This window comes from Chelonoidis abingdonii, chromosome 17 (assembly GCF_003597395.2).
Source record: "Chelonoidis abingdonii isolate Lonesome George chromosome 17, CheloAbing_2.0, whole genome shotgun sequence".
NCBI classification, from domain to species: Eukaryota; Metazoa; Chordata; order Testudines; family Testudinidae; genus Chelonoidis; species Chelonoidis abingdonii.
The window spans coordinates 8,763,627-8,784,869 of NC_133785.1; the positions used below are offsets into that span (position 1 = coordinate 8,763,627).

Sequence of the window (21,243 nt, forward strand, 5' to 3'; positions counted from 1 at the left end):
AGCAACCCCTAGTGCAACTGAGCACTACCTGCTGAGCTCCTCCCAGTCCAGCCGGGAGCGCGCTGTGCCTTTAAAACTGGGCCGAGTCTTGCTCTCAGCCCAGCCAATGGCCGCTGGGGGTGACATCATCCTACAGCAATGACGCAGGTTCTATTTTTAAGGGACCAATGGGTTGGCAGGAAGGGCGTCACGTGGTCCGGAGAGGTTACTTAATGTCAGCCTAATGAACGGTGCAGCATCAAAGAGAGGCAGGGGAGGCTGATGCCTGGGGAGGGGGGGGGCCTGGGCCGGGATCCCATGCACCGAGCTGGGGAGCTGCTGCATCCGAGCCCCTGACCTCGGCCCCAAGCCATCAGCTGCTCCCTGGATCCGCACGGGCCGAGCTGCAAAGCGGCGCGGGAGCTGGTCCATGAGGCTGCAGGCATCCCCGGTGGGGCAGCCCCCAGGAAGAGGAGACGAGCCGCGCGCCTCTCCTTAGCTTCCCCACTGCGTTGCGGGGCGGGGGCCTCGGGTTGTTTTTGCAAGGCCCGGTTGCACTTGGCACTGAGGAAGGTGGGAGTGGGGAACAAGAAGGGAGGAGGCCTCGGTCTCTGCATTGCAACAAGGGCAGGCTTCGCAACGGGGGCTGTTATTTATTTAATTTGCTAGACTGTTTACGAGCTTCCCAGCGGGGCAGAGTGTTGGGAAGGGAGTCGTGGTAAGATGAGTCCAACGTCTCTCCAGAGCCCTGACCCTGCCACCTGAGGAAGGCAGTAGGGAGGGGAGCAGGTGTGGGAGTGACCCCCAGTCTTCCCCACCCTACACAGAGAGCTCTTGCTTTCAGTGCAACTGGCCGTAGGTTCGGGGATGCACCTTGGTACAGAATGACTCATCCGCTGCATCGGTGGCTGTCTCCCCCCAGTGCTCCCCAAACCTATCGCAGGAGACCCTGTTGGAGATGATTATATGACTAGTGACCCTCCTTTTTCCCCTCCCAGGACACAAATTTCTTCCTTCCTTTCCGACCCTCGGATCCTGGCCACATCAGAGAGAGACCGGAATCTCCTTCCAGTTTTTTATAGTAGGGTTACATTTTCGGGTATGTGTGTATGAAATCCTAGATCTGTTTCATTTTGGCTTAAATATTGTGGCTTGCCTCTCTCTCGAAAGGGACAGAAACTGCCTAGGTAAAGGGCAGAGGGGATTGAGCTACTTACGGCATACTTAAGCCATAAGCTTTGTCAGTGAATGGAAGATAGTGTGTGTGTGTGTGTGTATTATTTATTTGGCACATGGGTTTGATTTTTTTTTAAAAGGGTAAAGTCTTCCATTTGGTTTGTAAACCAAGTTGGGTAGCTGTAGGCACAGTGCTGTAAAAAGCATTTAAATTTCTATTCCCCGTAGTGACAGCAGGTTGGGGAACTGCAGTCTGTGTCATTTTAGCAACTTCCCCCTTTGTAAAGTTTTTGCTGCTTGGATGGGGATGGCAGGTCAGATTGGTGTGTGTAATTTACTGCGTTGCTGCTAAATTCAGGGGTTGGTGTTGCATCATTGCTTTGGCTTGAGGGTTGAGGAAGCTGAAAGCAAATGAACTTAGGGAAGTGTCTAGTTTTGGATGAGATAGTTTACAAATGTGTCTTTTAAAATCCAGTCTTAAATCAGAGAGAGCACAGTCTGGTTGGCATTGAATGCACTAATACTTAGGGGTTTGCAAAAAGGGATAGGGGTTTTGCTGCTAGAATTGCCCCCTAAAATTTATCCTACAGTCACCAAAGTTTGAAGGGAGCTGGTTTCAAATCCTTGTTGGCTTCTGATTCGTCAGGGTTACTACTAGGGGGAGAGGTGTCTGAACTGGGCTGCCTGATTCATTCCCCCTTGGAGACACGTGGGGAAGAGAAACTTGGAATTCAGAGTAAAAACTCTTTGCTTTCCAAATGCACCAGGAACTTACTTTAACCCATACTTGAGGAACTGCCTGGATTTCAGCCGAACTTGTCCTCTGCATTAGGCTGCCCCTGGAATAAATAGGCAATCCCCCACCCCTGCCATTGTAGCCAAGTGGGGGACAGGTGTTTGTGTGTGTGGGGAGAATACCTCCTGCAAAGATTCATGCCAAAGCAGGTGTCTCGTCAGGTCTGAAACTTTGAATGTACCTGTGGACTTAAAGTGAGGCTTCAGGCCTGGAATCCTCTTGGAAATCGGAAACTGGACGTTCACCCACACCCCGCCCCGGGGTGCGAAGGGGAGCTGTGTTGGATACGTGCTGCCCTCTTGCCATGGGGTGCATGCTGAGGATGCGAGTAGCTTATATTCCTGCCATGTTGGACACCTCTCCAGAGTGCTAACGGGCACTGCTTTACCCAGCATCCTCTTGGCTTAGCCAGAGTGGCCCTGTCTGTTGGAGGAGAGGAGCCAAGTAGCTCTGAAAGCTGCCCCCACCTGCGAACATGGAGACCAAGCTGCCCCCTGCTGGCACCCCCACCAGCCCCTCATCCCCAGGGATGTCGCCTGTCCCCCCTCCTGATAAAGTGGACGGTTTCTCCCGGCGCTCACTGCGCCGCTCCCGTCAGCGCCGCTCTCACAGCTCGTCCCAATTCCGGTATCAGAGCAACCAACAGGAGCTGACACCCCTGCCCTTGCTGAAAGGTGAGTGTTGCACAACTGGTGGGGCTGGGGGTGTGACTCCTGAGTTCTGTCCCAGCCCTGGGAGGGGAGTGGGGTCTCATTGGAGCAGGGAGTTGGGAGTCAAGAGTCCTGGATTCTCTTCAGCTCTGGACACGTGCTGCCTGTTCCTCAGTTTCCCCATCTCAGAGGTGGGGATTTCTGCCCCATCTGCTTGAGGGATTACATTGATATTTGCAGGGCTTGACCCGTACAGCAGGTCAGGGAATGTTCAGTGTGAGCTGAGACTGTCATTTCCTGTCTGCCCTGTGTTCCCTTGCCACCCCAGTGTTATCCTGGCCTTGGTGATTCCAAACAGCGCCCCATCCCCAGTGTCACCCTGTACAGGCGTCACCTGGGTGCTCTGGGGCTACCTGATCGCGGGCGTTGTTAATGTAGGGTTTTCTGGGTGTCCTGGTGCTGTCTGTACTGGATTTGTTATGGTACAGTCTTCCTGAGAGCATCAAGCCTGGCTTTGTTTTTGTAGGGTTGCCTGTGAGTGCTTGGCTTTGTAATTGTAGGGTCTCCTGGGAATCCTGGGGCCTGCTGCTAACTGTGCTGTAGGTCCTTTAGCTAGGCCAGGTTTGTCAGAGGGTTGTGCTGGTTTTGTTGGTGGGTCACATGGGAGCTCTGGGCCTGGTTTGTTGTAGGGCTCTGTGGTAGTTCTGGGCTTGGTGTGGTGGGGTTACGTGGCAGTGCTGGTTCCGGTCTGAGCTTGGCTCTGCTACCATGTGTTCCCTGCCCACTCCTGCAAAGAGGGAAGTGGATGGAACCCCTTAGTCACCACACCCTTCCTTCTTGCCTTAGCCCTTCTTGGCCCAGTGACTCAGCCACCCTGCATGACCCAACAGGCCCCTGGGAAAGCCCTATGAGGACTGGCTTAGAACCAACTACAGGGCGGGGGACTGGCTGCTCAGGGGGCAGGGAATGGGATGTTGGCACCAGTTCCCATCCAGGCTGAGTTACTGGGACATCACTGACCTCTGAGCCCATTTTGTTGCCCACTGCATGAGATAAATTTGCCAAGTCCCAGCTGGGCTCCAAGCAGGACATGTGGCTGCACTGCACAGCCAGTGCCCTTGGGACACAGAGCAGGGCTGAGCTGGACTGTTCCTAGCCTGTTAGTTTCCAGTCTGTAATGGCAGGGGTGTGATGCTGATGGCCTGCTAATGCCTCCCCTAACAGCACTGGCAGCTCCTGGAGCCCTCCATACCCTTAGTTCAAACCTTCCTCATTCTTATTTCTTTGGGAATCTCCAGGCCCTGGCCTGCTAGATAGTCCCAATCGCCTTAGCGTCCCATACGGGAGTCAGACTTGGAGGAGCCCTGGTATGGAAGCTAGGGATGGAGGGAGGATCTTTTGGAGTCTCGCACCATCATTCAAGCCCTTAGTTGGGGGCAGGCCCACCTTGGGCAGGGAGGTGTCCCATAGGTGCCACTACTTGTAGGGGCAACTGCTGCCTGGTTGTCTAGTGCTTGTCATGTGTACAAGCTGTCATGCTGCATCAGACCCATGGGCCCATCTAGTCTGGCCTAGTATCTAGACTTTACTTCCTGAGCTGGGGATAAAACTCTAGAGTCCTAACTTCCACCTCACACCCCACCTCTAACCAGTGGACCCCACTCCCATCTCAAGAGCTGGAAATCGAAGCCTGACTCTCAGCTCCCAACCCCCACCCCGCTAGACCCCCTCCCCCCTCAGTACAATGCTGGGTGTTTGCTTGGTTTCTCTAAGTGCCTTTTGGAGCCAGCAGCCAAATTGATGCTGAGTGTCTCCCTGGGAACCTTCCCAGATACAGATACGCACTGGCTTTCTCAGTGGCTGAGGGGGTGGGGTTATGTATGTGGGAGCTCAGGGCTGTAATAGAAGGGGGGTTGCAAGTCAGCGTGAAGAACGGTTTGCAGTTGACTTCAGACACCAGTCTGGTATAACTGACCTGGCCATGCGTGTACCCGGGTTTGATTTGCCGTGATGCTCGTGGGCCCTTCTGAGACAACTTCAAGCAGGCTGGGGTCAGTGTGCAGCCAGCGTTCGCACCTGGGGCCAGGGAGAGGATCCCCCATGCTGTGGCCAAAGACAGTGTCACAACTCGCTGGCGATAGCCCTCCGACCAGATTGGATGGTGGGCTGAGATCTTTGCCGCAGGTTGGCCTGACAAGCTCCATATCCACTAAGAAGCACTGGGCTAGGGTGGCAGATGGGCTGTGAGTCGGGATAGAGGGACCCCAGCAGAGCTCCATGCATGTGTGAGCTCTGCAATAGCAAGAAGCTCTTTAAGCTCCAGAGATTTAAAAACGCAGTGTGGGACTTGGCTTCCCGCACGACTGCTGCCTGAGTTGGGGGATCCCTTGGGTCTTCCGTATATCGTGTCCTCACCCCCACACTGTGATCCCTGCTCTGTAGGCTTCTCTCTGTTCAGAATTGCCTGGAGGCTGGTGCTGCTAGCTGCATGGGGCTGTCACTGGGGGCTTAGGTGAGACCCGGGAGGGAGTGGGACTGAATGGCCTTCCCCTCTAGGGTGCCCTGGCTCAGGTCTGGCCTCAGGGTAGGGGAACTGACTGGCTCAGGGGTAGGGAATGGGACATGAGGCCTTTCCCCTCCAGGGGCCACCAACTCCACTGCATACTGCTTGGTGGCCTCTGCCTCGAGTGAATTTGTCAAGTCTCAGTCTGGTTCTAAGCTGGGAGGTCAGGGGAGTTTGTGCCACCCATCTGTTTGCACCTTCAGTGGCTGAGGCCCTGGTGGTGAATTCAGCCTCCCTTCCTTTAGAAACCCCCCTGCTCCAGTGTTCAGCATCCCCCAGTGTCTGACTTAAAGATCTCGCCTATCAATCCTTACCCCCCCGCCCATGCCAGCTGTGCTCTTGGTATCTTCCTGTGGGGTAGGGGCAGAGCTCGAGGGCAGGGAGGCACTGGTGGCAGAATTTGGAGGTAGGGGAGATGTGCTCCATCTATATCCGGCCCGGAGGTGCAGGTGAATTTCTGTAGGCCTGTTTTATTGGGTCTCCTGTTTCTCTCCCTGCCCAGAATGGAACATGAGGCACCAGAACTGCCTGGCAGGCAGGGTGGGAGGTGAACGCTGGGGACTTTAGGGACAGGACGCTGCCTTGCTTGTGTCTAGGGGAGCAGGGTCTTCTGCTGGGTCTAGATCATGGGTCCTGGGGAGCCAAGTTCTCTCTCTTGGCTTCAGGGGACTGTGTCCCAGCTGCATCTCTGGCTGGGGCTGCCTCCTGTGCTGCTGTCTCCACCCGGAGGCAGGAAATTGCCTGCCTTGGGAGACAGCCCTGGGAGGAATATGGGCATCTGCTTTCCTCCTCCCACAACTGGCCTTATGCTCCTCCCTCCTCCCCTGCCCCATTTCCCAGGGCTCTGGATGCTGTTGCATCCTCTCAGATCTCTGCTGCCGTGGAGACGGGTCCTGTGGGGCTTGCTACCCGGTGGCCTCCCTGAGGAAAGCAGCAGAGAGTGGGCTTGCTGAGTCAACTCTCTGCTGCTCCTCAGTCCTGACCCACGGGCACCCCTGGCTCTGCTGCTGATGCGTCTCAGTCTCACCCTGCAGCACCCTCAACTGTGTCAAACTCCGTGTTCATCTTTCCTGCCCCAGATGCACCTCCCCTGGCCCAGTGCTTGTCATGAGTGGCCAGTGCCTATATTCACACCCAGGTCCATGGAGGCAAAAGGCCAATCTTGCAGCAGTGCCTTCCAGTATCCCACCTGCCTAACCAGGACCCAGCCCCCAGGTCTCCCCACTCTTATCCCAGCCTCATGTGCCCTAGCTGTGCTTCCACGTATTGCTGGAATACTAAGGGAGTCACAGGCAGGGGCTGTGCCAGTCCCAGCTTCGTGCTGCTTGCTGGGGTGAGGGTGGGAGCTGCCTGTTCTTGCTGATCAAAGCTGGCGCCAGTGCCATCTCCCCAGAGAGCTGTCAAGGCTGAGTAGCGTCTTGAGTTCAGAGTGAAACCTAGATGTGGGGCTGGGGAGGGGCTCTGATGTGTGGAGAACAAGGGGTGTGGAATCCGAGATCATCTGTTCAGAGTTTACCGGAGCTCTGCTAGATTCCCCACCCCATATCTGTCCCACTATTTTTAGGGAGACTCTATGCTGAGCCAGTGGCTGGGAGGGCTGTAATCTGAGCATTGAGGGAGATGCACTAGGGTGACTTTCCCTGCTGGCTCCCAAAGAAAATCCATGGGGGTGCGTTAAGAAAACCAGAGAAGGCCTGGCAGTTTTACTGTCTTGGTGCTCCCTGGTGCACACCAGGTCTGGGTGGCTGTAGGGGCAGGTTGAGTGGGGTCTAGTGGCTAGAGTGCTGGGACTCTGGGGTTCTATTTCTGACTCTGCCACTGACCATAAGCAAGTCTCTTCCCCTCTCTGTGCCTCAGCTTCTCCCTCCCATCCTGTACTTTTTGAGTGAGGTCTTCAGGGCAGGGACTGTCTCTTGAAAGTGTCTGTTCAGTGCCCAGCATGACAGGCTCCTGATTTTGGAGGGATTGGGGCTCTCTGCAGTGCTATCGTCATACCATAATTATTCTGGTTCTTGATCCGTTGGATTATCTGATTTCCTAATGAGGATGATACACAGAATACTGGACTGGCACTCAAGATGCTTGGGTTCTATTCCTGGCTTTACCACTGGCCTCCTGGGTGACTTTGGACGAGTCCCTTCTCTGCTCTGTGCCTCAGTCTCCCCATCTGTAAAATGGAGATAATGATGCTGACCTCCTTTGTAAAGTGCTTTGAGCTCTATTGGTGAAAAGTACCAAAGAAGAGCTGGGGATTATTACCCTGTCTCCCTCAGCAGGAATCTGAACTGATTTGCTTTTCAAGGCACTTTGAGCATCCAAGAAGGAATCCCTGGTTTAATCTGTGGGCTCACACGGGTATAAATCCCAGCTCAGGTAGACATAGCCTGAGCAGGAGCCTAAAAATAGCAGCATGGCTGCAGTGGCTTGGACTGGCTGCCCTAGTACGTGCTCAGGGAGTCGGGCAGTATTGTACTCGCTTGGCTAGTCCAGGCTGCCACTGCTGTCGCACTGCTATCTTGCTAGTTCAGGCTCTGTCTACCTGAGCTGGGGAGCACTCTCTGAGCTGCTGTGTATGTGTGCCCTGTGTCACAGCTCCTCCAAGGAAGTCACTAATGGTGGCTAGAAATGGTGTGTGCATCCCATTCTGAGGTGACGTGTTCCCAGTCAGTATGGGGATAGTTGAAACCCCTCCCTCTCCCCCATTACTGGGTTTTCGATTTTTGTTGCCTCTCTAATCTCCCTGAGAATTTCACCATCCTGGTCCGGGGGGTCAGTAGTATAGTCCTACTGCTATAGTCTTATTATTCAAGCATGATATTTTTATCCCTAGAGATTCTGTGGGACAGTTTGATTAATTTATGTACTGTATGTCTATCACATATAGCGTCACTCTTCCACCAGCTCAACCTACTGTAATTCCTGGGTATTTCCCGGTTACTGCAGTGTCCCATTGATTATCACCAGTTCACCACTTTTCTGTGATGCCTTGTATTGAACGAGGATATTGATATAATAGGCACTTGAGTTCATCCTTTCTGGCCTTAGAATCTGTGGCCTGGCATCACCACAAAACCCAGTGTGGAACTGCTTCACTGGCATTAACCAGGCCTTGGATTGTTAATTATTTGCATTGCAGTAGCGCCTAGGAACCCTAGTCATGGACCATGGCCCCATTGCGTTAGATGCTGTACAGACACAGAGCAAAGACTGTCCCTGCTGTAACGTAACATGGGAAGGGATCGGCTTGATGTGAATGGACCTTTCATGCCAAAGGGATTTGCTGACAGGGAGACACCCCTGGGGAGAGCTCCCTAGAGTAGGGACTGTGGTGATTCTCTGCAACCCCCCAGCGCAGTGAATTGGCTTGGGGTTTACCTTCTCTTTGGCTGTTTTCCCAGGGTTAGGGCTTGGGGCTAAGTCCCCTCACCCATCCACCTAGGATTGAACCACTTCATGCTGGGGGCTGATGTTTGCTCAGTGCTGAACCCCCTCCCCTGTGGGAGTCGTACCACTTCATGCTGGTGGCATGCTCAGTGTTGCAGCCCAGCCATGTGGGAATGTATCATTTTATGCTGGGGAGGATGCAGTCCATGTGGGATTGTACCCTTTTACACTAGGGATGCGTGCTTGGTTCTGAACCCCCAGCCCACAGTGGATTGTACCACTGTCCAGTGAAGAAGTGTCGTGTTGGGGCCAAGCCACTAGACCCACATGGGATTGTATCACTTTGTGGGGGGCAGGGGTCAATGTCAGGCTAAGTGGAAGTCCATGTGGGATTGTACCACTTTTCCCGTGAGGGGTTCGTCTTCAGGGCTAAACCTCCAATCCATGTGTGGGTTTGTATCACTTTGCGGCGGGGGGGTGTCCTTGGTGCTGATGCCCCCTTTCCCCAGATGTGGCAGTGGCGGAGCTGCACGAGCTGCTGTGCAAGAAGCTCCAGCAGTGCTGCGTGCTTTTCGACTTTCTGGACTGCGTGGCCGACCTCAAGGGCAAGGAGATCAAGCGGGCGGCGCTCAACGAGCTGGTGGAGTGCGTGGCCACCAACCGTGGCGTCCTCATTGAGCCCGTCTACCCCGAGATCATCAAGATGGTGAGGGAACAGGGCAGGGTGCCAGGAGGGAAATGGGGTCTGATGGGCTAGAGTAGGGGCTGGGAGCCAGGAGTCCCGGGAACAGAACCCAGCTCTGGGGGTTGGGGTCTAGTGGATTAGAGCAGGGATGGGGCTGGGAGCCAGGATTCCTGGGTTCTGTTCCCAGCTCTGGGAGGGTAGAGGGATCTAGTAGGTTAGAGGATGGGCAGGACTGGGAGCCAGGATTCCTGGGTTCTGTGCCTTTTTCCATTGCCTCTTTGAGCATTCTAGGTGGGACTGACTCAGTGGAGAATGGAGGCTGGATTGGGGTGTGAGGGCTGGGGATAGTGTACGGGGAGTTCCCCAGGCTCAACTGACCCTCCCCACCTTCTAATCGTGCCAGATCTCAGTCAACATCTTCCGGACGCTCCCACCCACTGAGAACCCTGAGTTTGACCCTGAAGAGGATGAACCCAACCTGGAGCCCTCCTGGCCCCATCTCCAGGTGAGACACCCCTCAGGGAGCATGTAGCTGGAGGGCAGGGGTCCGGTGCCACTGAGGGCTGTGGGATTTGATCCCATTGCTCAGAGAGGCAGCAGAATATAGTCACAGTTGGGGCTCCTGCCCAGAGTTGGCAGCACTCCCATCCAGTTGGCTGCAGGGCAGGGGTTGGGTGAGGGGCATGATTTCTAGCTCTGCGTCTGGGCGGAACTCCCTGCGAGTCTTAAGGAGGATACGTACTTATGGGCAGTGGAGCAGGGCTATACCATGGAGTTGGGTCTCAAAGTGCTAGCATGAAAATACTGTCTGTGGTAGGGAGCCACCATGCATCCAGCAGTGGTCTCAATTCTCTCACTCAGCTGGTCTACGAGTTCTTCCTCCGCTTCCTGGAAAGCCCTGACTTCCAGCCCTCTGTGGCCAAGCGCTACGTCGACCAGAAATTCGTGCTGATGGTGAGTGGTGCTTGGGAAAGTAGCTGGATTGGAGAGGTGGGGCCTGAGGAATATTGGGGAAGTGGAAGATCGTGAGGGGCTGCTGCTGTTGGGGTCTTTTGCATCATAAGGAGTCAGTGGGGTGGGGGTAGTGGCTGCTTTGATTCCCTTCTCTCGATCTACATTCCAATGGGCTCTTGGCCTGGCTCCTAACTGGGATGCAGCAAGTTTGTTGGCTCTTGACCGGACTGGGCTCCAAACCTCCATCATGATGGGGCATGTTGGCTGGCAGCAGACACACCCCCGGGACTGGACAGGCCCAATGGGAACCGTACCCCCTGAGGTGGGTGCCTGGGGGGAGGCCGCTTCACCCATTGCAGCCAATCCTAGGCTGGGGAAGCAGGCAGGAGTCCGAGAGCACGGATAGGTGGACATGCTTAGAGCAGTTCTGGGATCTGGGTCGGTCCCGCACCTGGTGAGGACAAACTAGTCATTGCACCTAGTGTCTGGGGTGGGGAAGAATGGATCATTTGTGGGATACGAGGGTTTCAGGGGGTGGGGGACGAGCTAACTCCCCCAGGGGATATTCAGGCTGGGTGTCAGGATGAAGGTTGGCGGGGAGGCAAGCTGCAAGATCATCTGTGTGACCTTCTCTGCTGCCCCCCAGCTGCTGGAGCTGTTTGACAGTGAGGACCCTCGGGAGCGTGAGTACCTCAAGACCATCCTGCACCGGGTCTATGGCAAGTTCCTGGGGCTGCGTGCCTACATCCGCAAACAGTGCAACAACATCTTCCTCCGGTGAGCCCCCCAGGCAGTGTGAAGCCTGCTATGGGGCAGAGGTCTCCTTCCAGCCAGTCTCAAGCCAGGCCCCCTGACCTAACCAAGGAGCATGGGTTGCCATGGCTCTCCAGAAAGTTCCTCCTGGAGAGGGTGGGACTTCCTGGGGATGATGATTTGTGGGCAGGGTTGGGATTCCCTGGCATGCCTCTTTGTCGGGCAAGAGGTTGGGACTTCCTGGAAGTATGTCTCCAAAGCAGAACACCCCCCCAATCCTGTTCTGGTTGGCAGGTGCTTGAGTTGTGTCCCTTGGTCTCAGAGATGGGGCAGGGCCCTGAATTCCACCACTTACCCAGGTCTCCCCCTGCCTTATGGGGGATGATGTGCCCTGAAGGGGCTTTGCCCCATATGCCCAGTATGTGAGTGAGGCTGGGGAAATCACCCCCTAAATTTGACCATGGGGTGGGGTGACCAGTAGAGAGTTACTGTGCCTCAGAGTGCCCATCAGGGAGCAGTGGACTGCCCAGGCTTTCTGGGAGTGTTCTCCAGTTGCTCTGGACTGAAGCTGGTGCTGAAGCCATGGGGGAAGTATTAGCCTACCCACAGCAGCCTCCCCTAGACCTCCCCCATTCCCTTCAGAGTTCACAACACCTGTTTCCTCCCTACCATGCTGCTGGGCAGGACTGGCTCCTCCCCACACACACAAATGTATGGGGGTCCAAGGGGCGCACGCTCCAGTGGGGAGTTGAGGGTTAGTAAAGAGGCATTGGAGGCATTTTCATCTCTTGCCTCTCTCCCCTTCCCTCCTCCCAGGTTTATCTACGAGACGGAGCATTTCAATGGTGTGGCGGAGCTACTGGAAATCCTGGGCAGGTAAGGGTTGCACCTGGGGGCAGGTAGGCTGGGGGGACTACGCCCAGTCTTACAGGCCCCTGTTCTGTTTTCTGGGAGTCAGTAGAAGGTGCCCCATAAGGATTCAGCCCTCCCTAGGGCATCCCCCACCAGTAACCATAGAGTACTCACCAGGGCACCTTGTACCCTCCCCCCGAGGGTGCTGGGATCTAGGGCTCCCTGCCCCCCATCCTACCACACCCCACAGCTTATCCAATCCCACTCCCAGATGGAGCCAGCACAGCCCCAGCCCCCCATCAGCTGCTGGATCCTGATCTCCGTCCCTCCAGTTGTGTGTGTGTTTGTGTCACCACCTGTCCGTCCTCCCTTTAACGTGCAGCATCATCAATGGCTTCGCCCTGCCCCTGAAGACGGAGCACAAGCACTTTCTGGTGCGGGTGCTGATCCCGCTGCACTCAGTCAAATCCCTCTCCATCTTCCATGCCCAGGTAAGTGCCACCTCCTTCTGGGAGTGGCCCTGAACTGACCTTTCACCTCCAGGTGAGATAAGGGGTCACCTCTAGGGGTATGAGCTGCAGGAGTCTGCTTCTGAAATTGTGCAAGGAATAAGTGATCCCCAGGGAAGGGGACTGGGAATGGGATACAGGGCCTCTCCCCTGTAAGAGAGTCTGGCTTTCATCTGGGAGATTGAAGAGTGGCCTCAGTGGCCATGCCCTAGCGCAGCAGCAGTGTGGGGGACCCCTGTGCTGTTCTGCCAGGTCAGCGCTGCCTTTAGCCCCTCTGAGATTTGATTTCCCCTGCCCTCTCCGCTCACCCTGCATGTGGAAGTTGCCTCACTACTGTCCCCTTGTGGCTGCCTTATGTCATAGCAGCACTGTTGGCCAAAGCTGGGACAGTGTCAGTTATAGATAGGGGCCCTACCAAAATCATGGTCCATTTTGGTCAATTTCATGGTCATAGGATTTAAAAAATCATAAATTTCCTGATTTCAGCTATTTAAATCTGAAATTTCACAGTGTTGTAATTGTAGGGGTCCTGACACAAAAAGGAGTTGGGGGGGGGGGGGTCGCAAGATTATTTGAGGGGGGAGAAGGTTGTGGTACTGCTGCTCTTACTTCTGTGCTGCTGCTGGTGGCAGCGCTGCCTTCAGAGTGGGCAGCTGGAGAATGGTGGTTGTTGGCTCAGATCCCAGCTCTCATCAGCAGCACAGAAGTAGGGATGCCAGGTATGGTATTGCCACCCTTACCTCTGTGCTGCTGCCTGCAGAGCTGGGTCCTCTGTCAGCAGCTGCCACTCTCCGGCCACCCAACTCTGAAGGCAGCAGCACAGAAATAAGGGTGGCATGGTATGGTATTGCCACCCTTACTTCTGCACTGCTGCTGGCGGGGCACTGCCTTCAGAGCTGGGTGCCTGGCCAACAGCCACTGCTCTCTGGCCACCCAGCTCCAGGCAGTGGAGAAGTAAGGGTGCCAATACCATGACCCCCCCTTAAATAATCTTGCAATCCCCCCAACCCCTTTTGGGTCAGGACCCCCAATTTGAGAAATACTGGTCTTCCCCATGAAATCTATATAGTACAAGGTAAAAACACACAGAAGATAAGATTTCATGGTGCGTGATGTGTTTTTCATGGCTGTGAATTTGGAAGAGCCTTAGTCATGGACCCTGCTGATGAGAATCTGACCTCTTAGGGGAGAGGGTGAGGGACATCTGTAGGTTGGGAGGGATCTCTGGGTCTGGTGCTGCACATGGAATGGGCATGGGGAGTGGACCCCCTGGGTTCTGGGTAGGTATCTAGGTGGTGGGAAGCCTTGTCTCAGATGCTTCCACCGCCTGCTGACGGGATTTGAGCTCAATGGGCTAGGGAGGAATCTAGGGGGTGGGGACCAGTGTAGGGGATCCCTGTCTCTGATGCTGCCCCACTTCCCCTTGCAGCTGGCGTACTGCGTGGTGCAATTCCTGGAGAAAGATGCCACCCTGACGGAGCATGTAAGTGCAGCCCCATGGTGGGGGATGGGATCCAGGGCCCAACAGCTCTCCCGTCTAACCCTCCCATGTCCCCCTTCCCTCAGGTGATCCGGGGACTGCTGAAATACTGGCCGAAGACCTGCACTCAGAAAGAGGTGGGGCTGGGGCTGGACAGGGGGTCTGCTAGCTGGGGAACAGGCTGACATGGGGAACTGGAGGCTAGGGTTGTGGGGAGGAGCCTTGGTGGGGGGCATCTGTGCACTGCATAGGAACCTAGAGAGATGGAGGAGGTGAAAGACTAGAGGGCACTGGATGGAGTAAAGACTGGGTATTGGGGGATTTGGGGGCAGGCACAGGGGGTGGCCATTGTTCAGGGAACACTTGTTGGGTGTGAGGAGACATGGTCTGTGGGGATCAGGGAGCACACAAACTGGGATGTGACCTGGGTGGGGTATTGAGGGTGGTTTTCCTAGCCCTGTAGCTCACAAGGGGAGCTCTGCCTCTCCCCACCCCCGGCAGGTGATGTTCCTGGGGGAGATTGAGGAGATCCTGGATGTGATTGAGCCCTCACAGTTTGTCAAGGTGCAGGAGCCGCTCTTCAAACAAATCGCACGCTGCATCTCCAGCCCCCACTTCCAGGTGTGTGCAGGCTGGGGGGGGTGGGGCCTAGACCCCTCATGAGTCAGGTTCCCCCATCAGGGCTCTAGGGCACCAAGGGTCACTGCCCCCAATTAGGGGCTGGGGAGGGGGTCCAGACTCAGCCAAGCTGGGGTTCCCTGAGTCTGGGCTGGTCCTGAATCCTGGGTCCCCCACCCCAGTTTGGGGACTGAGGGGGTCAGGGCTCCCTCTTCTGGCCAGGGTTGTTGGTGCTGAGGGACTCCTGGTTTCCTCAGGCCTAGGGTGCAGTCAAGACCCCCTGCTGGTGGGATTCAAACTCCCAAAGGGCAGCTCCCAGCACTGACCCCAGGTGGCAGAGGAGGTGAGTGGGGGTGGAAGGGTACAGGGCTGAGCAGCCCCCAGGACTCAGCCTGTCTCCTTTGTCCCCAGGTGGCAGAGCGGGCTCTGTACTTCTGGAACAACGAATATATCCTGAGTCTGATTGAAGACAATTGCCACACGGTGTTGCCTGCCATCTTCGGCACCCTCTACCGGGTCTCCAAGGAGCACTGGAACCAGTGAGTGTGTGTGAGCGACGTGTCTCAGCTGCCTGCTCCCTTTAGCCCCTGCAGAGCTCCAGGGACTGGAGATCCCTCCCCTCTGGGGAGTCTCTCCTCCTAGGGTCTCGCTGTTCCCCACAACCCCTCCCTTACTATGTAAGGAGCACGGAGTGGTGGGAGTATCTCAGGTGCATTGGGGAACTGGGGTGAGGAGCCTGGGCAGAGGGCTGTGGAGTGGGCATCTTCGCAAACCCCATGATGTTTTGCAGGGCTGTGGGGGGTTAGCATTGTGGCAAGCACCAGCATGTATTATGGGCAGAGGTGGGTGGGTTCCCTGAGTCAGGGAATCCAACATAGGGCTGGCAGCTGAAGCCAGTCAGGGTCTCACCTCTCCTCCCTCCCCTGTGACCACAGGACAATAGTCTCCCTGGTCTACAACGTGCTCAAGACCTTCATGGAGATGAATGGGAAACTCTTTGATGAACTCACGGCCTCCTACAAGGTGGAGAAGCAGCAGTGAGTGAGGGCCAGGTGTTGGAGGGGATATGGGGCATCCAGATGTTGGAGTGGGTGCCAGTCTCCTCTCCCCATGTCCTTAGGGCCAGCCCCCTCCATGCAGGAGCCCCTGGGGGATTCTGAGAGAGGTGGACACTGCTGTCCAGTCATGTGACCTGCGGCTTGGCATTCCATAGGCCATACTTGTCGCTTAACCCTTGCACAGGGTTGGGCTGGGAGCTGGGGAGTGAGGAGCCCCTAGCCAGTTTGGAGTAAGCGCCCCCAGCGGTGTGCAGAAGTGGGAGGCCAGAGGATGCTGCTGAGCTATTGTCCCTGCACAGTGCCCTCAGGTGGTGCTCACCTCATCTTGGCTTGGGTTTCCTGGGGGCATGCCCCATCCCCCACAATGCCCTGGGGTGGCTCAGAGGCCATCTTGGCCTGGGTTTCCCAATGGGTTTCCCAATGGCTTCTCCAGAGCCCCTGTGAGAGTGTTTGATCACAGGTACTGCCTTGGGTTATTGGCGAGGGGCCAAGTTGCATGCTGCCTTCCCCCTCACTCTGCCACCCTGTCTCTGCAGGGAACTGAAGAAGGAAAAAGAGCGCCAGGAGCTCTGGAAGCAGCTGGACGAGCTTCAGCTGAAGAAGCTGCAGGGTCTGGAGGAGGCGCAAATGAACCGGATCAATCTTCAGCACAGCTTGGGCTTGCAGAGTGGCAACAAGAGTTAGAGAGGTGCCCAGCCAGCCGCCAGCCCCTCCCCTGCCCAGCCTGTGCCAAATCAGAGCCAGCCCCTCCATGCTGCAGGAGCCCACGGCCCTCCAGCCATCACCATCCCATCCCACCAGGGACACGGATCCAAAACAGGACTGGAGGAGGGCACCCCTTCCTTGGCAATTGCACCCCTCTTGGGCTGGAACTTCTCCCCATCACATCTCCATGGTGTACACTTAACACATTACCCCACATGATTTCTGTGGGTCCTAGCTGGCACAGGGGCATGTTTTTAGGGGTAGCCCCAGTGTCCTCCATTCCTTGGGGGTGAAGGGTCCAGCCTTAGCCCCTTGCCAAAGGGGCTGGGCCAGGCTATGTCTTGGAGTAAGAGCAGGATAGGGATGCAATAGGCTGCAGGGGCACAGGACCTGTGGTGAAGGGGTCCCCAGGGCTGCCGGGGCAGGGTGAGTTGCTAGTGATTCCTGCCTTGGCAATAAGCCTGTCTCAGCTGTTCTAGTCCAGGGAGCCACCTCTGTTTGGCATATGGGATATAACAAGGGGTTAGATGGGGGACCCAGCTTAGCTCTCCCCAGTGCAAGCTGAACCCCCAGCCCCCCTGCCACACTGCAGTGGGTTGTGGCTGGCTCTGCTGTAGGGACTGGATAGGGAGGCCCCTGTGTTTCTTAAAGCAATAGACCCTCTTGTTTCAACCTAGGGCTCCTAATGTAAGAGGGGAGGGAGTAGAGCCACTTATGAGAGGCCAGGAGTTCAGTTTCTGCCCCTCTGCGAGATGTGTGTTACGCTAGTACGAATGGGTAGGGTCTTCTGATTAGCCTGGAGGTGGTGAGACTGAGCTGCTATGATGGGAATGACTCTGAAAAAGAGATCAGCTGAGCCTTGCATTGATCCTCCTCCATCTATCCACTTGGCTCATTACTGCAGCCCTGGAGCCTGCTCCCCAAAATTTGGCAGTTAGCTTAGTGGGGCACTCTGAGCTCCCCCTATTCATCAATGCACCAACTTCACTCCCCTACAGAAACAGATTGGGGGAGATCTCCCCCCAATACAGTGGGGCACTCCACAATCCTGATCCCATACATCAGCACACCCCACAATCCTTCCCTTATCTCCACCCCCATCTCAGTCTCCTGCACAAACAGCATGGGGGAGATCCCCTCCATATACCTGTGCACAATCCTGACTCCCCTGCACGAACATACTTTGGGGAGACTCCCCTGTCGTACCCTCCCCCACACACACACCACGATGGAATCCAGGCTTCTATGAGATCCTGTTTTCTCCCCCCACACTCCACTGCTGCTCCAACAGTCAAATGTATCTCCCCTAACATGAATGCCCCCATAGCAGAGATGTTGGAGGGGGCTGTGTAGTGCCCTCAGGTACAGGACCAGCAGCCATGGATGTGACAGCTCAGAGAACAGAAGGGATTGTTAGTGGGGAGGCAGGAGGGGAGGGCCTGTTGTCAGCCACTATCTGATTTTTATTTATTTATTTATTTTTTTGGACGCTGCTAAGGGATGGAGAGGGACGCAGCTCGGGAACTGGACCTGGGGTCCATGGGTATGTGAGGGGGGAGTTACCCCTCCCTGGAGATGGGTGGTGGTGCAGAAAGGCAAGAAAGAGAGCAGCTTTATAGCTCTGCAAGGTTAATACCAATCTCCTCTGCCTCTTCCCTGCAGTCCTCTGGGTTTAGCTCTTGCGGGTAGATTCCTCCTCGCTATGACCCCTCCGCCCAGCAGCTGTCAGCTGCAACTGTCACTTTAAAAGTTTGCTTCCTCCCTTTTCAATTTCTGTTGGAAACTCTATTCAAAACATTCCCCCCCTCAGATGGTGCACTCTATCCTGCAACATTTCCCCCAGATGGTAGTCTGTATACCCCCTCCCTGTTTAGATGGTGTGGTCCATTTTGCTTCTTCCTCTTAGGGAATGATCAGGTTGAAGCAGCCCCTTTTCCAGCTTGGAGCCTTAATAAACTGTACCATCTGGGGAAATAAAGGGATGAGGCTGAAGATTACTATATGATGTGGTCTTTGAGTGCATTGTACCATCTGGAATTAATTGTTGCATATTTGAGGCTAAAGAGGGAGGGATCTGCATAGGTACCACCATACGGAAGGGGGAGAAGGGTGTTGAATAGTCAGTACCATTTGGAAGGGCTGAATAGGCTGTGCTATCTCAGGAGAGGAGAGGGATTTAGGACTGTTCCATTCTGGGAGCAGGGGGGAATTGTATAGATTAGCATTGCTGGGTTGGGGAAGTTAAACTTGACTGTTCCAACTCTAGCAATTGGGAGGAGGAGGGGGGAAATAGACTGTACAGTCAAAGGGCGAGGGAGGTTGGACTTGGCATTCCAGCTCTGGGAAAGGAATGAGTGCATAGTTTCTATTATATTAAAGGGGGTGAGCTGGATGGAACCTGCCATTGCTGGGGGGTGGGGGAGCAGTTTACTGCTCTGTCTCACATTGAATGGACTATACCATTTGGCTGGGTGCATGGCAGTGTATCTCATGGGTGGGAAGGAAGGGCCTGAATAGATTGTGCCATTTGAAGGGGGTGTTGAATGGACTTAACCATCTTGGGGCATGGGTGTTGAAAAATGCTCCATTTCTAGTCGTGCTGAGACCATGCTCTTGCATCTCCACGGTCTTAATTTTCTTCCCTTCTTCGAGTGCCGGCGCTGGCCAAAAGGCATCCCAGGTATCACATCATGCCCTCAATACCAGGCATGACTTAAAATATTTTACAGTTCCCTGGGGGTTTTGTTATTTTTTAATTACTATTTTATTGGTGGGAGTAGTAGGATATTTTTAATTTAAACCTTAATTTATTTGTAGCAACTCACGCCATACGGTGACTGTAGTAACCGGGTGCACAATTGTTGTCTCTTAGCTACAGCAGCGACGTAGTTACCGTGAGAGAAATTGGGGTTGGGAATGGACACCAGGGGTTATTTTTGAGGGAGGAGGAATTCGGGGGGAGGGGTTGAGTAAAAAACAAGAAGTTAAATAACTATATTTAAAATAATTTGGTTTAAAGCTGCCTTCCCTCTTCCTCTTCCCCCTCCCCCTTATTTTTTCGTTTGCTGGATAAGTCTGTATTCAATAAAGAGATACTTTCATGTCACTGGGCTGTGCAGATTCCATTCACAAAGTGTTAGGTTGTGAAGGTGGGAGAAGGGGCATGTACGTGGGGGCTGGAAGTCAGGACACCTGGGTTCTTTTCACAGTCACTGATTTGTTCTGTGACCTTGGGCAGGTTGCAGATTATTGGGTTGTTCTCTTGGTATGTAAAATGCACTCACCACAGCCCATGGCAGAGTTAATTGCTGGGCTGCAGTAGATGAGGGCAAAGTATTAACTCGTCATTGGGCAAAGAGAGAGAGAGAGTGAAAAGCAGGGTGGGGAAGAGCACTAGGCTTTCCTCACCCAAAATTGGCCATAGAACTCTGGACTCCTGGTAACCAGCCCTCCCCTTCCCCAAGCCTTCAAAATTGGTGACTGGGCTGTGACTTGGGCGAATCTGTATAGCAGGATATGGAGTTTGATGGGTAGAGGATGCTGGTGGTCCCCTCTGTTCGGGGAGGGGCAGACCTATAGAGTTCAGAGCTTGCTCTTAAATTCTTCTGCAGGGGATGAAAGCAAGAAGGCCTGCCATGCTCGCTGTGCCCTGGGGCTGTGCTGGCCTGTTACCCCCTGCCAGCAAGCAGAGCAAAGAGGGATACCAGTGTCCTAGTGGTGAGCACCCAGTAATGAATAGGTGCCAGCTGTCCCCCAGCAAGAATAAAAACCAGCACTATTTGCTCCCTAAAGCCTAGGAAGGACTGGCCTTGTGGGTACAGCTCTGTGGTGAGACCCTGGGGCCCTGGCTTCAAATCCTAGTTGTGTGTGTGTGGTGTTTCCACATCTGTAAGAGGGGGTTCATAGCATTTCCAGCAGGGTCTAATCTCAATCACACTTGGATGGGTCAGATACTCTAGGATGGGGGATGCAAGGAAGTTGCTATTGGCTCAGGCATTAATCTCCATTTGCTGTTCCACTAGCAGGGCTGTTATCCTGCCCCACTAGGCTGTGTTCTAGTCACACTCCAGGGCACAGCTCTGACTCACTCCAGAAGAGGGCAGCAGCAATCACCCCACTGAAGAGCCTGTATATCAGCAGTTTCTAAACAGGCCTGGTCTACACTATGCATTTAAACCAATTTTAGCAGCGTTAAACCAACGTAACGCTGTACCTGTTCACACTACGAGGCCCTTTATGTCGATATAAAGGGCTCTTTAAATCGGTTTCTGTACTCCTCCCCAATGAGAGGAGTAGCGCTAAAATCAGTATTACCATATCAGATTAGGGTTAGTGTGGCCGCAAATCGACGGTATTGGCCTCCGGATGGTATCCCACAGTGCTTCACTGTGACTGCTCTGGACAGCAATCCGAACTTGGATGCAGTGGCCAGGTAAACAGGAAAAGCCCCGCAAACTTTTGAATTGCATTTCCTGTTTGCCCAATGCGGAGCTCTGATCAGCACGGGTGGCCATGCAGTCCCAAATCCAAAAAGAGCTCCAGCGTGGACCATATGGGAGGTACTGGATCTGATCTCTGTATGGGGAGACGAATCTGTTCTATCAGAGCTCCGTTACAGAAGACGAAATGCCACAGCATTTGAAAAAAATCTCCAGGCTAGATTATGCAGATGTCCACAGCAAGTGCTGTGTGACAAGCGTATGGAAGCCAGAGACTCAATGGTTCATGGAGGAGGGAGGAGGGAGGGGGGTACTGAGGACTCCAGCTATCCCCAGTCCACAGCAGTCTCCAAAAAGTATTGCATTCTTGGCTGAGCTCCCTATGCCTGTAGGGTCAAACACATTTGTCCGGCATGGTTCAGGGAATAGCTTGTCAATTTACTTCCCCCCGACATGAAAGAAAGAAAAGTGGCAATCAATATTGTTCTTGACTTCTTTTCAATGTCGACCCTATATCTACTTGAATGCTGCTGGCAGGAACGCGTATGCTGCAGCCAGGTGAGAGCATATGCAGTCTTCTCCCCTCCCGGTGTGATGAAGTACAATATGTAATGATATCATCGATCACCGTGCAGCCCGTGA

General features: G+C 54.5%; 1 protein-coding gene across 1 annotated transcript; it reads left to right on the top strand.

The window, feature by feature from the left end:
• The first annotated feature begins 207 nt into the window (after positions 1–207).
• On the top strand, positions 208–19,268 carry PPP2R5B (protein phosphatase 2 regulatory subunit B'beta). The gene is made up of 13 exons (XM_032797696.2): positions 208–2,625; positions 9,058–9,254; positions 9,637–9,738; positions 10,095–10,187; positions 10,834–10,964; positions 11,757–11,816; positions 12,175–12,283; positions 13,731–13,784; positions 13,868–13,918; positions 14,283–14,402; positions 14,811–14,938; positions 15,335–15,436; positions 15,994–19,268. The coding sequence occupies exons 1-13, from the start codon at positions 2,427–2,429 to the stop codon at positions 16,139–16,141; spliced, it is 1,494 nt and encodes a 497-aa protein (XP_032653587.1). The 5' UTR covers positions 208–2,426; the 3' UTR covers positions 16,142–19,268.
• The last annotated feature ends 1,975 nt before the right edge of the window (positions 19,269–21,243 follow it).